This window comes from Heptranchias perlo, chromosome 4, assembly GCF_035084215.1.
Source record: "Heptranchias perlo isolate sHepPer1 chromosome 4, sHepPer1.hap1, whole genome shotgun sequence".
NCBI classification, from domain to species: Eukaryota; Metazoa; Chordata; class Chondrichthyes; order Hexanchiformes; family Hexanchidae; genus Heptranchias; species Heptranchias perlo.
In genome coordinates, this window is record NC_090328.1 from 69,763,238 (window position 1) to 69,779,648 (window position 16,411).

The window sequence follows — 16,411 nt, forward strand, 5'->3', positions numbered from 1 at the left end:
TAAATGCGCACTTTCATTTAAGTGTATAATGTTAAACGGTGGAGAGGAAATAAATTACACCTAGAGGCAAATCCTATTTTCAGCTTGTGAGACATATATGATATTTGCTGATGTACAAATGACTGGCTGGACCCAAGAGGGAAGAAATGGGGCCCAGAACCAAGTTTAAATATATAGCATTACATCTTAATAAATGCTTGGGAAAAAGTTATTCTAAACAACTAATTCTGCAAGTGTATAAAAAGGAAGAGGGTAGCTAAAGTAAACATTGATCCCTTAGAGGATGAGACTGGGGAAATAATAATGGAAAGCAAGGAAATGGCAGAGGAATTGAACAGATATTTTGTATCTGTCTTCACAGTAGAAGACACTAATAACATACCAATAATAGTAGAAAATCAAGGAGCAAAGGGGAGGGAGGAACTAAAAACAATCACTATCACTAGAGAAAAAGTACTAGGTAAACTAATGGGTCTAAAGGCTGACAAGTCCCCTGGACCTGATGGCTTGTATCTGAGGTCTTAAAGGAAGTGGGTACAGAGATAGTGGATGCATTGGTTGTAATCTCCCAGACTTCACTAGATTCTGGAAATGTCCCAGCGGATTGGAAAACCGCAAACGTAACACCCTTATTCAAGAAGGGAGTGGGACAGAAAGCAGGTAACTATAGACCAGTTAGCCTAACATCTGTCATTAGGAAAATGCTAGAATCCATTATTAAGGAAGTAGTAGCAGGACATTTGGAGACTCATAATACAATCAAGGAGAGTTTTATGAAGGGGAAATCATGTCTGACAAATTTATTAGAATTCTTTGAGGAAGTAACGGGCAGGGTGGATAAAGGGGAACCAATGGATGCAGTATATTTGGATTTCCAAAAGGCATTCGATAAGGTGCCACATAAAAGATCACTGCACAAGATAAGAGCTCATGGTGTTGGGGGTAATATACTGGCATGGATAGAGGATTGGATACCAACAGAAAACAAAGAGTCGGGATAAAAGGGTCATTTTCAAAATGGCAGTCTGTAACTAGTGGGGTGCCGCAGGAATCAGTGCTGGGGCCTCAACTATTTACAATATATATCAATGACTTGGATGAAGGAACAGTGTGTCTTGTGGCCAAATTTGCTGATGATACAAAGATAGGTGGAAAAGCAAGTTGCGATGAGGACACAAAGTGTCTGCAAAGGGATATTGACAGGTTAAGCGAATAGGCAAAAATTTGGCAGATGGAATACAATGTGGGAAAATGTGAAGTCATCCACTTTGGGAGGAAGAATAAAAAAGCAAAATATTATTTGAATGGAGAAATAATTCAAAATGCTGCGGTACAGAGGGATCTGGGTGTCCTCGTACATGAAACACAAAAAGTCAACATACAGGTGCAGCAGGTAATCCGGAAGGCAAACAGAATATTGGCCTTTATTTCTAGGGGGATGGAGTATAAAAGCGGGGAAGTCATGCTACAACTGTACAGGGTGCTGGTGAGTCCTCACCTGGAGTACCGCGTACAGGTCTGGTGCCCTTATTTACGGAAGGACATACTTGCATTGGAGGCAGTTCAGAGAAGGTTCACTAGGTTGATTCCGGGTATGGAAGGGTTGTCTTATGAGGAAAGATTGAACAGGTTGGGTCTATACTCTTTGGAGTTTAGAAGAATGAGAGGAGATCTTATTGAAACATACAAGATTCTGAGGGGACTCACTCGATAGGGTAGATGCTGAGAGGATGTTACCCCTCATGGGGGAATCTAAAACTAGGGGGCATAGTCTCAGAATAAGGGGTCACCCGTTTAAGACGAAAATGAGGAGGAATTTCTTCTCCCAGAGGGTCGTGAATCTTTGGAATTCTTTACCCCAAAAAGCTGTGGAGGCTGAGTCATTGAATACAGTCAAGGCTGAGTTAGACAAATTTTTATTCAGCATGGGAATCAAAGGATATGGGGAAAGGGCGGGAAAGTTGAGTTGAGGTAAAAAATCAGATCAACCATGATCTCATTAAATGGTGGAGCAGGCTCGAGGGGCTGAATGGCCCACTCCTGCTCCTATCTCTTATGGTCTTATGGTCTTACAATTAATGATTATTGAGGACCCAGTATCGTCAGGATATTTTTGCTTTAAACCAACAAAATTCTTGTTGACAGACTGTTCTTATGTGCTTATGGTGTTGCTGGCACAGGAGTTCACTGCAATGCTTAGACATAGCACAAAATGCAACAAGAATCATTCAGGATAGTCTGCTGATAACTTAATCCCTCAGTCTTTAATTAGAAATAGTTGTCAGTTTCAATAAGTCCTTCGTCTCCACTCCCTCAACCCTATCAGAGACCTTCCCTTTTGTTCTTTCCTCCCCTCCCCTTCCACCCCCCCCCCCCCTTTTGCCAGTACTAGGTCCTGCCAGGGGGTGGGTCTTTGCCGGGGTGCCTTTGGCCCATGTTAATGATTCAGGAAATTCCAGTTTACCTAGGCCTGGACAGGCGCAGTTCACTTTAGGTGTGCTGAATTTGTCCAGCAGCGACTGAGGGGGCAGGAAAATCGGCCCCGTAATGAATATATAAAAATGGTACTGAGGGTTCTATATAATGGTGCTTTACACAAAGAACATAAGTTCCTGGGACAGATTTTCCTCTGCAGTTCTTCTGGCTCCCCAGTGTAACCACAACAGGCGGAGGAAGGAAATCAGGTGAGATCCTTACCGCCAGTTCCCTGCCAACTGATGGCACATCAGCAACTTCCTGCCAGAAATGACGTGTAATGAGATGCCAGTGATTGGAATACATCATGCAATGTGTTTCCTGTCATTTGTGCAATGACAGTACTGGAAGCGAGGAAAGCCAGTATGTTCCAGGTATCCCAGGGCTGCTAAGGTGGGGGTGGGGAGTAGTTAACCATACTGCAATTGATCAAAGAGTGGCTGATTGTACGAGGAAAAGTAGGAGATTTTATTTTTTTTTAATTAAGTTTTTTGGTCTTCTGTCGGAGACACTGGCCGTGATACGCTGCGGCAGGTGTCACCACCATTTCCTCCCCCCTCCCCTCCCCACCTAAGTCAGGCAACCCAACAGCAGCAAACATGCCACCAAGCCCCCACCAAAATTATGAACATGACCCCTACCCCAGGAAATCAGCAGAGGTCAGGAGTGCAGGCACAGAAGTCCTGCCCAGCCACAGTTGCACCACCATAGCAGCCCAGAGGAAAATCTGTCCCGTGTATATGGTTTTGTCATGTGCACTAATAAAACTGCAATGAGAAAACACTGCCTAATCTTCTGTACAGGTAGCAGTGCTAACAATTGCTTTAATTTCCATTTAGCCGAAGAGAAATCATGTGCTCCCTGTGATGACTTGTGCAAGACTTGCGCAGGAGAGGGATGGAATGAATGCACCAGCTGTCCTTCAGGTACAGAACTCAAGGATTGCACCTTGCTGCAAACAGACTATCTCATCAACAATCTGTCTCACTGCTAGTTATTCTTAAAACTGCATCTTCCTCGGGCAAGTTGTTAGCAGCAAAATCCATTAATACGGTAGCTCCTTTCTTCTGGAGCCACACAAAAAGCAAGATTCTTGTCAATTTATAAAGTGTAGACGTAACAATTTTTTTCTGGCTTTATCAATTGATAGTGTTTGGGGAATGGAACACTTTTCTAATTTTGGTACCTACTATCAGCAACAAGCAATTCCAGGTTAGGTACGACACAGACTAAATACAAGTTCCCTTTATCACTAAAATGTGCCTTAATCCCAAGCACAGATGCACATTCCTAATTATAATTTTTCCATTTGCCTCACCAGTCATTCATATGGCCTGTATGAGTGAAACAACCAATATGGGGACAATTTGCACCATATTTGGAGAGTTTTGTGCTGTATACACATTCCCACTAGGAACTGAACTGAGATTGATCAATGCACTTTATGTGGAAGCTATGCAGCCATCAGGAAGATAAGAGCTTCATTCTATCATTCTGGGATTAGATAAAACCACTAGATTAAATCCAGTTATCCAAAGAACGATGCTTCATGTAGTTTCTCAAAAGGAAGACAACATAAAAATGTCACATTAGATATGATGATATAGCAGACACCGCTGGAGGGAAGGATAACTACACAGCAGTTCTTCTGTTAATAACTGAAAATGTAACAAGCTGATACAGGCTCAGGGCCCAGAGGTCAATTAGACACACAGACTAGATCCTAAAACAGATCAGGTTTATTCACACACTTGGGGTCTTCACTTGCAGTGATGAACAAGACAGTGCTAGGCATTACTTTCCAGCCTACCTCTTCAAACTACCCCCCCCCCCCAGTTCCTTCCTCTTCAAACTAACCCCCCCCCACAGTTCCTTCCTCTTCAAACTCCGCCCCCTCATTTCTTTCCTCTTCAAACTCCCCCCCACCTCGGTTCCTTCCTCTTCAAACTCGCCCCCCCTGCCAGTTCCTTCCTCTTCAAACTCCCCCCCCCTGCCAGTTCCTTCCTCTTCAAACTCCCCCCACCCCCAGTTCCTACCTCTTCAAAATCCCCCCTCAGTTCCTTCCTCTTCAAACTCCCCTCCCTCAGTTCCTTCCTCTTCAAACTCCCCCCACCCCCAGTTCCTACCTCTTCAAACTACCCCCCCCTCAGTTCATACCTCTTCAAACTCCCCCCCCCTCAGTTCCTTCCTCTTCAAACTCCCCCCTCCCCCAGTTCCTACCTCTTCAAAATCCCCCCTCAGTTCCTTCCTCTTCAAACTCCCCTCCCTCAGTTCCTTCCTCTTCAAACTCCCCCCACCCCCAGTTCCTACCTCTTCAAACTACCCCCCCCTCAGTTCATACCTCTTCAAACTCCCCCCCCCTCAGTTCATACCTCTTCAAACTCCCCCCCCCTCAGTTCCTTCCTCTTCAAACTCCCCCCACCTCCAGTTCCTTCCTCTTCAAACTACCCCCCTACCCCAGTTCCTACCTCTTCAAAATCCCCCCTCAGTTCCTTCCTCTTCAAACTCCCCCCCCCCCCCTGTCAGTTCCTTCCTCTTCAAACTCCACCCCCCCACCTCGGTTCCTTCAACTTCAAACTCCCCCCCCCCCCTCAGTTCCTTCCTCGTCAGACACCCCCCAGATCCTTCCTCTTCAGACCCCCCCCACCCGGTTCCTTCCTCTTCAAACCCCCCCCCCCACCCACCCCGGTTCCTTCCACTTCAAACTCCCCGCCCACCCACCCCGGTTGCTTCCTCTTCAAACTCTCCCCCCCCACTTGGTTCCTTCCTCTTCAAACTCCCCCCCCCCTCGTTTCCTTCCTCTTCAAACTCCCCGCCCACCCACCCCGGTTGCTTCCTCTTCAAACTCTCCCCCCCCACTTGGTTCCTTCCTCTTCAAACTCCCCCCCCCCTCGTTTCCTTCCTCTTCAAACTCCGCCCCCTCGGTTCCTTACTCTTCTATCTCCCCCCCGCCCTCCCCTCGGTTCCTTCCTCTTCAAACCCCCACCCCCCCGGTTCCTTCCTCTTCAAACCCCCACCCCCCCGGTTCCTTCCTCACCAAACTCCACCCCCCCCCGGTTCCTTCCTCACCAAACTCCCCCCCCCCCGCCCCCCCAATTCCTTTCTATTCAGACCCCCCCGGTTCCTTCCTCTTCTAACTCCCCCCCCCCCCACCGCCCCGGTTCCTTTCTCTTCAAACTCCGCCCCACCCCTCCCACCAACCCCCGGTTTCCTTCCTCTTCAAACTCCGCCCCCTCGGATCCTTCCACTTCAACTCCCCCCTCCCTCGGTTCCTTCCTCTTCAAACACCTCCCCCCAATTCCGGTGCCTTCTTCTTCAAACTCCCCCCCCCCCCCCCTCAGTTCCTTCCTCTTCAAACTCCCCCCACTCAGTTCCTTCCTCTTCAAACTACCCCCCCCCATTCCTTCATCTTCAAACTCTCCCCCCCCACCTCGTTTCCTTCGTCTTCAAACTCCGCCCCCTCGGTTCCTTCCTCTTCAAACTCCGCCCCCTCCCCCGGTTCCTTCCACTTCAAATTCCCCTCCCCCACCGTTCCTTCCTCTTTAAAATCCCCCCTCCTGCCGTTCCTTCCTCTTCAAACTCCCACTCCCCCAGTTCCTTCCTCTTCAAACTCCCACTCCCCCAGTTCCTTCCTCTTCAAACTCCCACTCCCCCAGTTCCTTCCTCTTCAAACTCCCACTCCCCCAGTTCCTTCCTCTTCAAACTCCCACTCCCCCAGTTCCTTCCTCTTCAAACTCCCACTCCCCCAGTTTCTTCCTCTTCAAACTCCCACTCCCCCAGTTTCTTCCTCTTCAAACTCCCACTCCCCCAGTTCCTTCCTCTGCAAACTCCCACTCACCCAGTTCCTCAACCATTCCCCAGCCTTTTATTCTTACAGGCTGGGAGTCGTTAAAGGCAATTAAGGTCAATAATTTCTTAAAGCTATCCCACCTTTTATTTTTATTCGTTCATGGGATGTGGGCCTCGCTGGCGAGGCCGGCATTTATTGCCCATCCCTGATTGCCCTTGAGAAGGTGGCGGTGAGCTGCCTTCTTGAACTGCTGCAGTCCGTGTGGTGAAGGTTCTCCCACAGTGCTGTTAGGAAGGGAGTTCCAGGATTTTGACCCAGCGACGATGAAGGAACGGCGATATATTTCCAAGTCGGGATGGTGTGTGACTTGGAGGGGAACGTGTAGGTGGTGTTGTTCCCATGTGCCTGCTGCCCTTGTCCTTCTAGGCGGTAGAGGTCACGGGTTTGGAAGGTGCTGTCGAAGAAGCCTTGGCGAGTTGCTGCAGTGCATCCTGTGGATGGTACACTGCAGCCGCTGTGCACCGGTGGTGAAGGGAGTGAATGTTTAGGGTGGTGGATGGGGTGCCAATCAAGCGGGCTGCTTTGTCCTGGTTGGTGTCGAGCTTCTTGAGTGTTGTTGGAGCTGCATTCATCCAGGCAAGTGGAGAGTATTCCATCACACTCCTGACTTGTACTTGTAGAAGCGGAAAGGCTTTGGGGAGTCAGGAAGTGAGTCACTCGCCACAGAATACCCAGCCTCTGACCTGCTCTTGTAGCCAGTATTTATATGGCTGGTCCAGTTAAGTTTCTGGTCAATGGTGACCCCAAGGATGTTGATGGTAGGGGATTCGGCGATGGTAATGCCATTGAATGTCAAGGGGAGGTGGTTAGACTCTCTCTTGTTGGAGATGGTCATTGGCACTTGTCTGGCGCGAATGTTACTTGCCACTTATCAGCCGAAGCCTGGATGTTGTCCAGGTCTTGCTGCATGCGGGCACGAACTGCTTCATTATCTGAGGGGTTGCGAATGGAACTGAACACTGTGCAATCATCAGCGAACATCCCCATTTCTGACCTTATGATGGAGGGAAGGTCATTGATGAAGCAGCTGAAGATGGTTGGGCCTAGGACACTGCCCTGAGGAACTCCTGCAGCAATGTCCTGGAGCTGAGATGATTGGCCTCCAACAGCCACTATCATCTTCCTTTGTGCTAGGTATGACTCCAGCCACTGGAGAGTTTTCCCCCTGATTCCCATTGACTTCAATTTTACTAGGGCTCCTTGGTGCCACACTCGGTCAAATGCTGCCTTGATGTCAAGGGCAGTAACTCTCACCTCACCTCTGGAATTCAGCTCTTTTGTCCATGTTTGGACCAAGGCTGTAATGAGGTCTGGAGCCGAGTGGTCCTGGTGGAACCCAAACTGAGCATCGGTGAGCAGGTTATTGGTGAGTAAGTGCCGCTTAATAGCACTGTCGACGACACCTTCCATCACTTTGCTGATGATTGAGAGTAGACTGATGGGGCGGTTATTGGCCGGATTGGATTTGTCCTGCTTTTTGTGGACAGGACATACCTGGGCAATTTTCCACATTGTCGGATAGATGCCAGTGTTGTAGCTGTATTGGAACAGCTTGGCTAGAGGCGCAGCTAGTTCTGGAGCACAAGTCTTCAGCACTACAGCTGGGATGTTGTCGGGGCCCATAGCCTTTGATGTATCCAGTGCACTCAGCCGTTTCTTGATATCACGTGGAGTGAATTGAATTGGCTGAAGACTGGCTTCTGTGATGGTATATAACTTCTTAAAGTGGTATCCCTATCCCGAATGCAGAGCTCTCAACATCCTATGGTTTACATATCGTTCCTCTCTCACTCTGTTATAGTAACACAAACAATAAAAAATGGCCAATTTTAATTATTTTTTTATAGTTCAATCAGAGAAGTTTGTGATTTCAAATACATGAAAATCATAGCCCCAAAATTCTTCCTGTTTTTTGACACAGAAATTGAGCAATCTGGGCAAAGGAGCGGGGGGGGGGGGGGCGGCGGGGGGGGGAGGGGGGGGGGGGCGGGGTTGGGAGGGGATGAGGAACTTGGGGCACAACCCTTTTCTGGCTCCAATTCAGAATTATGACGGAGGGAGGGAGAGAGGGATACACAAGGTAAACTTGGAGCATTACTTCATGACATTACGACTAGGGAGTACAGGCACAAAGTGGTGTTGCTGTTCAAGAGTCCATTAGACGGTGTGATGGGAGACCGTAGAGGACACATTTTAACTCCCAGGTGAGAAGCCGGTGGGACGTGACGGTCACCTGCCCGGGAGACTCCTTGGGATGCCTGGTTGATGTTAACTGCCAGCCTCATATACATGTTGCCTCAGATAAATCGTGGTGGGGGGAGGTGAATTCAACAGGATCTCACTCCTGTTTCTCCTCACCCCACAAAGGTAAGTTTAAAACTTACCTTTCAGGGCCTTTGCTTCTTACCTATTCAATTCGCTGTTAAAATGCCATTGGGGTCCAATCTTGCATGGATCAGGCAGGAGCATCACCCACCGGCAAAAACAACGGGGTTCAACCTGCTGCATGGCAGGAATTGAGTGGCTAATAGAGCTGCTTAATTTTAACTCCCTTTCCGCTCGCTTTCCGCCAGGCAGAGGTAGTTAAAAATTGCCCTTAGGCATTTGTTTTTGTTTTTGGCTGGATGAACTAAGATGGGCAAAATGGCCTCCATCATCTCTATACACCTTGAGCTTTCCACTCTTAATTACTTCCTGCCTCCCTTGCTGCAATTGTATGTGTGATTGCAAAAAAAAAGCATAATTTAGAAACCTTTTTTTGTGATATCTAGGATTGTACCTGAGCAACAATAACACTTGTGTCAAGGACTGCCCGAAACAAAGCTTTGCCAATTCAATTAGTGAAAAGTGTGAGCAGTGTGAAGAAGGCTGTGAGATCTGTTCAGGAAACAAGAATAACTGCCAGCAGTGCATCACAGTACGACACCGACCACTTTACCTGCATGAAGGGAAATGTTTAAGTGAATGTCCATCGTAAGTGTTTCCTTTCATTAGTGCATCATTAACAATCACAATTACTCCAGGGTAGTGAAAAAATATCTTTGCTGTGTATTAATACAGTAACAAATTCAAGTATAAACTGAAGATTGCAATGTAAATTACCAGTATCGTACAAATTCTCCAGAAATATTTAACTTTAATCCAGGTTAGTTTAACTATCAATGTAGTACTTTGAAATTCCAGTAGTTGGAGATCTCTGAACAGTATTTGTGCATCTCGTACCAATCTGATTCACTGTTGTGTTGTGTGCTAAGTGGACAAGTAAAGTATTGCCTTTGCTTAAAAAAACACACTCCCATCACTATCCATTCTTGGAATATTTACTCTGGTTTTTAACTCTGAAAGAAGTAGCAATTTGGAGGACAAAGGGCATGAAGTGTGGAGATAAGTATAATATGTACACTTGGCTTGCTATCTTCACCAAGTGTAAAATTGAATGGTAATGAGAGAGAATACACACCAACCTACAAAACTAGGAAAAGCTGATGAACAGCTTCAAAAAAATCTAACATAAGCCCAAAAAGCTGACAACTGAAAAAGAGCTCTGAAGAAAGGTCTATGACCCAAGGCCACTGTTTCAAAACAGCTGAATAAGTTGAATTCCTTTACATTACACTGGATGTCAGGATTTTTATTATCGTTTTGGGATCACATTCTGCAATTCAGGTTATTTTTCCAAAAAACTGAAACCCAGTGGTTTAATTAATGACGTGTGAAAAGAATTAGTTACAATGGGAGTGCAGGAAGATGTCAACGTCAGTTGTGTTACAATGTAGAAAATAATATAGTACACAAAAATGCAATTTTGCAGTAGTGGAATTAAGAATTTTTGAAAGGGGAAGTGAGCTCTGATTGTGCAAAATTTACTTCTCAGTTAATATTGATTTTTGACACTGGTGCATTTTTAGCATTTCAGCTTTTGAACACCAAAATAATTTATTCTGGAATATAAATACATCCTCTAGCCTTGAAATACAAAAAATATAAAACAACCACAGCAACATGGAATTTGTTTCCAATTCTGTAAATAAAGTTTTTTGTTAGGCAGGGGAAAAAAAAGACATTCCTCTATAAAGAACTCCTTGACTATCATAAAAGATGATGCTAAAGATCCTTATAAACATATTTCTTAACCAAAAAGCCAAAATGCTTCCTTTTCACCATCAAAAAGACTATCAGTGACGTGCATTCCTCTGAGTTTAATCAAAGTGCAGATTGTATATGTACAGAAGTTTAAAGCATTCTAACTACAGTGTACAATAGGATTAGAATGAGACAGAGGTGGGTGACTGGGGAAATACAAAATGTCAGACAAATAGGTTGCGCTGAAATGCATTGGGGGTGATTTTAAACTCCACTAACGGGTGGGTTAGGGGCAGGTGGGAGTTGAAAATAGTTGTATTTTGGGTCGCGACCGCAACCCGGCTTTATTTCCGGGTTTAACGCCAGCGTGTAAAAGTACAGACTTCCCACTGGGAATGCAAAGTCCGAAAATTTTGCAGTTGCAACCCAAAAAAAAACTATTTTCAACTCCCACCCGCCCCCAACCCACCCGTTCTTGGGGTTTAAAATCACCCCAAATGTAATCACAGGTTCCATTTTAATCAGCACTCAATGCTGTCTCAGGCTGATGTATCCTGTCCAGCTTTACACTTCCAGCACTACACATGCCTGGAGTTTCACTAAATGTAACTCAAGAGTTCATAGGCTCCTGCACTAAACTGAGCTTCAAAATCCATTACAGAACAGAATGCTGTAATAGCATTATACAGCACTAATTTTACAATTAAATAAGCATTTAAAACAATAAAGCAGTAAGACTTGCAATGAATGAGGTTGTTGTAAAATGTGGGTGACTCTAACTAAAGAAGAAAGAAAGACTTGTATTTACACAGTGCCTTCCATGACCTCAGGATGTCCCAAAGGGCTTTACAGCCAGCTAATTACTTTTGAAGAGTTGTCACTGTTGTAATGTAGGAAACACGGCAGTCAATTTGTCCCACAAACAGCAATGTGATAATGACCAGATAATCTGTTTTAGTAATGTTGGTTGAGGGATAAATATTGGCCAGGACACCGGGCAGAACTCCTCTGCTCTTCTTCACAATAGTTCCATGGGATCTTTTACTTCCAACTGAGAGGGCAGACAGGCCTCAGGAAGGGGCCTCAGTTTAACGTCTCATCCGAAAGACGGCATCTCCGACAGTGCAGCACTCCCTAACTACAAAATAATTGTAACTGTACATTGGTAACCAAACTGACAGGGCAATGCATATTTTGCAGACATGTTGTTAGACACTAAAGCACGGGCATGATGAAGGTTGAGGATTTTCCTTAACAAACATTTCATTGCTGACTGCACGCTATGAAATGCTGCCAAAACAACTATTCACATCTAAGGCATATAAAAGGTTTCATCTCCCACACAGAATATGCTTCTCATGTAAACAGTGTCCAGTTCATATTATACTTATGAGATACTAAATGGGCTAAAAATTGATAAAGAGGAGGTACTAGAAAGGCTAGCTGTACTTAAAGTAGATAAGTCACCCGGTCTGGATGGGATGCATCCCAGGTTGCTGAGGGAAGAAAGGGTGGAAATTGCGGAGGTACTGGCCATAATCTTCCAAACATCCTTAGATACGGAGGTGGTGCCAGAGGACTGGAGGATTGCAAATGTTACACCCTTGTTCAAAAAAGATTGTAAGGATAAACTCAGTAACTACAGGCCAGTCAGTTTAACCTCGGTGGTGGGGAAGCTTTTAGAAATAATAATCCGGGACAAAATTAACAGCCACTCGGACAAGTGTGGGTTAATTAAGGAAAGCCAGCATGGATTTGTTAAAGGTAAATCGTGTTTAACTAACTTGATTGAGTTTTTTGATGAGGTAACAGAGAGGGTCAATGAGGGCAATGCGGTTGATGTTGTGTATATGGGCTTTCAAAAGGCGTTTGATAAAGTGCCACATAATAGGCTTGCCAACAAAATTGAAGCCAATGGAATAAAAGGGGCCATGGCAGCATGGATACGAAATTGGTTAAGTGACAGGAAACAGACATTAGTGGTGAACGGTTGTTTTTCGGACTGGAGGAAAATATACAGTGTTGTTCCCCAGGGGTAGGTACTAGGACCACTGCTTTTTTTGATATATATTAATGACTTGGACTTGGGTGTACATGGCACAATTTCAAAATTTGCAGATGGCACAAAACTTGGAAGTGTATTAAACAGTGAGGAGGAAAGTGATAGACTTCAAGAGGACATATACAGGCTGGTGGAATGGGCAGACATATGGCAGATGAAATTTAACACAGAGAAGTGCGAAGTGATACATTTTGGCAGGAACATTGAGGCGAGGCAATATAAATGAAATGGTACAATTCTAAAAGGGGTGCAGGAACAGAGAGACCTGGGGGTATACGTGCACAAATCTTTGAAGGTAGCAGGATAGGTTGAGAAAGCGGTTAAAAAAGCATACGGGATCCTGGGCTTTATAAATAGAGACATAGGGCTCGATTTTACAATGGTGGCGAGTTGGCAGCGGGGGGGAGGAGGGGTGAAGTTGCGCGGCAAACCCATATGAACAAAACTTACCGTTTCCGAGGCAATCGCACGTTGATTGATTGTGATTAACGTCCTCTTCGGGTTTCGCGCCCGGCAGCCAGCCTGATTGATAGGCTGACTGCCGTCAGGAGCTGCAACGTGAGGGGGGGAACGAGAAAGAGAGCGAGAGCGAGACGTCATCCGGCGCTGGAATGGAAGACCGGGGTGGAGGGGGGAGAATAGAAGATCCGGCACTGGACTGGAAGATCGGGGGGAGAAGGGAAGATCGGGAGAGGGGAGGAAGATCAGGAGGGGGAAAGGGGAAGATTGGGGGCGGAGAGGGGAAGATCGGGAGGGGGGAGAGGGGAAGATCAGGAGGGGGGAGAAGAGGGGGACATCGGGGTGGGGGGGATGAAGAGGGGGACACCGGGGGACATCGGAGCAGGTTGCAAAGGTAGGTTCATTTAGTGTTTTCACTTCCTTCCATGGTTTTTTATTTAATTTATTTAGTTTCTTGTTCCCTGATCTGTCCCTGGTTTCACCAGGCGTGAATCAGAGCGGTGGGCAAGCCGCCCAGGTAAGTTTAAAAATCTTTCTAAGTATTTAATCTGTCATAGGTAAAGTGCCTTAAGTACCTTAATGAGGTACATTTGGCTCTCTAACTATCATCCCGCCAGCTTTAATTGCCGACAGGACTTCTGTTTTCGGGTTGCCCGCATGCTCACAGGTGGGTTCCTGGGAAACTCGGAAGTCGGCGGGTTGGAGCCGGCTTCCAAACATGAACGGGATTTCAGCGATTTTTGGAGCCCCCCTGCCCCCAACGCACCCGCAATTGCCTCCTAAAAACAACCCCATAGAGTACAAAAGCAAGGACGTTATGATGAACCTTTATAAAACACTGGTTCGGCCAACTGGAGTATTGTATCGAATTCTGGGCACTGCACTTTAGGAAGGATGTGAAGGTCTTAGAGAGGGTGCAGAAAAGATTTAGAATCACAGAATCATAGAAAGTTACGGCACAGAAGGTGGCCATTCATCCCACCGTGTCCGTGTTGTTTACTAGAATGGTTCCAGGGATGAGGGACTTCAGTTATGTGGATAGACTGGAGAAGCTGCAGTTGTTCTCCTTAGAGCAGAGAAGGTTAAGAGGAGATTTGATAGACGTGTTCAAAATCATGAAGGGTTTAGATAAAGTAAATAAAGAGAAACTGTTCCCATTAGTGGAAAGATCGAGAACCAGAGGACATAGATTTAAGGTGATTGCAAGAACCAAAGGCGACATGAGGAAAACCTTTTTTATGCAGTGAGTAGTTATGATCTGGAATGCGCTGCCTGAAAGGGTGGTGGAGGAGAATTCACTCATGGCTTCCAAAAAGGAATCAGATAAATACTCAAAGGCAAAAAATTTGCAGGGCTACGGGGAATGAGCGGAGGAATGGGACTGACTGGATTGCTCTTACAAAGAGCCGGCACAGGCTCGATGGACCAAATGGCCTCCTTCTCTGCTGTAACCATTCTATGATTCTATGATGGTACACCTACCAGTATTAACTTTTGTGTGGTGTAGGCTGTATATATTTTTAACTAACCTTGTATTGTTCAAATAAAAAGCTTTTTAGACATATATTTATAAAAACCAGAATATTTCTGTTTCACAAGCCTGTGCATGTTTTCTCTACATTTATGAAGTCCACCTCTTGCTGTCTGCTACTTCCTGTGCAGAGTTTGACTAGAAGTTCAGCATTGTTGTAGAAAAACACATGCTCAATTTATTTCTGTGCAATTTGATCTTTTTTAAAGGATGGCAAATATGCTGAATTTGATTGTTACCTTTGGGAGCCCTCAGATGAAATACATATTGAACAAAGCTTTAAAAATGTCAATGGGGGATTTTGTATTTCAAAAGAATTGCATTTCAGGATAAAAATCCATCCAAGCTCATCTTATCTGTGAAATCTACTCCTGCACCTTTGACCCCATTCCTACTAAACTCTGAGCACCCAACTTCCTTTCCTGCCTCCCATGCTAGTTGACACTGTAAAAATTTCTAAAGTTCATTTTTTTGAAATTATTTGGAACAACAAAAACATACATAATAACTGTTATAACCTAAAGAAAGACATGCTTCAAGTCTTCACACCACTGTCCAGGGCCTCAAATACTCTTTCTGCGTAACACAGCAATTTACATGTGCTTCATCCAACATAGTATACTGTATTTTCTGCTTATGATGTAGTCTCTTCTACAATGGGGAGACAAACGTAGATTAGGTGGCTGTTTTGCTGAACACCTCCAATCTGTGCACAAGTGCAACCCCAAGCTCCCTGCCACTTCAATTGCTCTCCCACTCTGACCTTCTTTGGCCTTCTATATTGTTCCAATGTAGCTCAATGCAAGCTTGAGGAACAGCACTTTGCAGCCCTTTGACTTTAATATTAACTTTAACAACTGCAGACCTTAACTATAGCTCCCACTTTCTTTACAGCAGGAGTTCCTGGTGATGTGCTGATATTTCGGGAGGGGTGAGGAACGGGTTTGTGCTTGGGGTGGGGGCCCTCTGTTGGAACCCGCAGGGCAGTCTGTATCCTTGTTAACGACCTACTTTTTTCTTCTATTAGGCTCCTGGGCTGCTGAAGCCTGCTCTGCTTGGCCAGGTTTTTGTGCTTCCATTTCTACCTGGCTCATTCCCTATCTCCTCAGCTATTCACATGCTCTCTGTGTCTTGTTATTGCCTCTAATTTCTTTGATTTCCCTCATTATGCTTCCTATTGTCTCATGTTAATGTTTCTTTTCTCGTGTTTGTATGTGCATTCCTCCCCTTTTCCTTTATTCTGTTCCTTTTTAAATGCTGTTCGTTCATCTGTAATATCTTCTAGTTCTGATAAAGGGTTCACACCTGAAATGTTAACTTGTCTATTCTCTCCACGGAAGCTGTCTGATCATCTGAATGTTTCTCGCATTTCCATTTTTGTTTCAGATTTTCGGCATCTTCATTTTTTTGCTTTACGTTTTTACATGGTTCAAGTTCTTGTACTGAGAGAATCATCCTGATGTATCCTGGCAGATTCTCCACACTACATGTGTTCACATTGCAGAATCCTGGCAATTGTAGGCACAGGTGTAATTGATGCCTGTCTTCAGCTGACTGCTTGATATCAAAGAGGCTTAGTCCTCTGAATAAAAGTGTAAATAAAGATACAAAAGACAATTTTAATCATTTTATTCTGAAATTTGTATTTTTTAAGTTATGTTATTTTGAACATTAGAAATTGCTACTGAGGAAAAAAATAGTGGCCAAAAAAATTTGAAAGCATCTTTTGAGTCATTTGCTTGGATCAGTTTCTGCTTCTTATTGGGATATTTTACTCACAGCTCACATTTTAATTTGTTGCTGTTTTATGAATACGAAATGTAACAAATATGAAATTTAATCAATCAACTGCAAGCTAGCAAATTGTTCCTATGCCTGTGTCATTATCCACCTCAGCCCATCTAATGGATGCAGTTTGTCGCTTTGAACCATGTTTATGTTTTTGGTGTGG

The 16,411-nt window shown here is 45.0% G+C and overlaps 1 protein-coding gene across 1 annotated transcript in view; it reads left to right on the plus strand.

The window, feature by feature from the left end:
- Positions 1–16,411, plus strand: part of pcsk5b (proprotein convertase subtilisin/kexin type 5b) — a 348,074-nt gene that overhangs the window by 284,108 nt on the left and 47,555 nt on the right. Inside the window, exons 28-29 of the mRNA XM_067983096.1 lie at positions 3,315–3,401; positions 9,097–9,298. Coding sequence (XP_067839197.1) covers positions 3,315–3,401; positions 9,097–9,298 — 289 coding nt within the window. The remainder of the gene's footprint in view (positions 1–3,314; positions 3,402–9,096; positions 9,299–16,411) is intronic.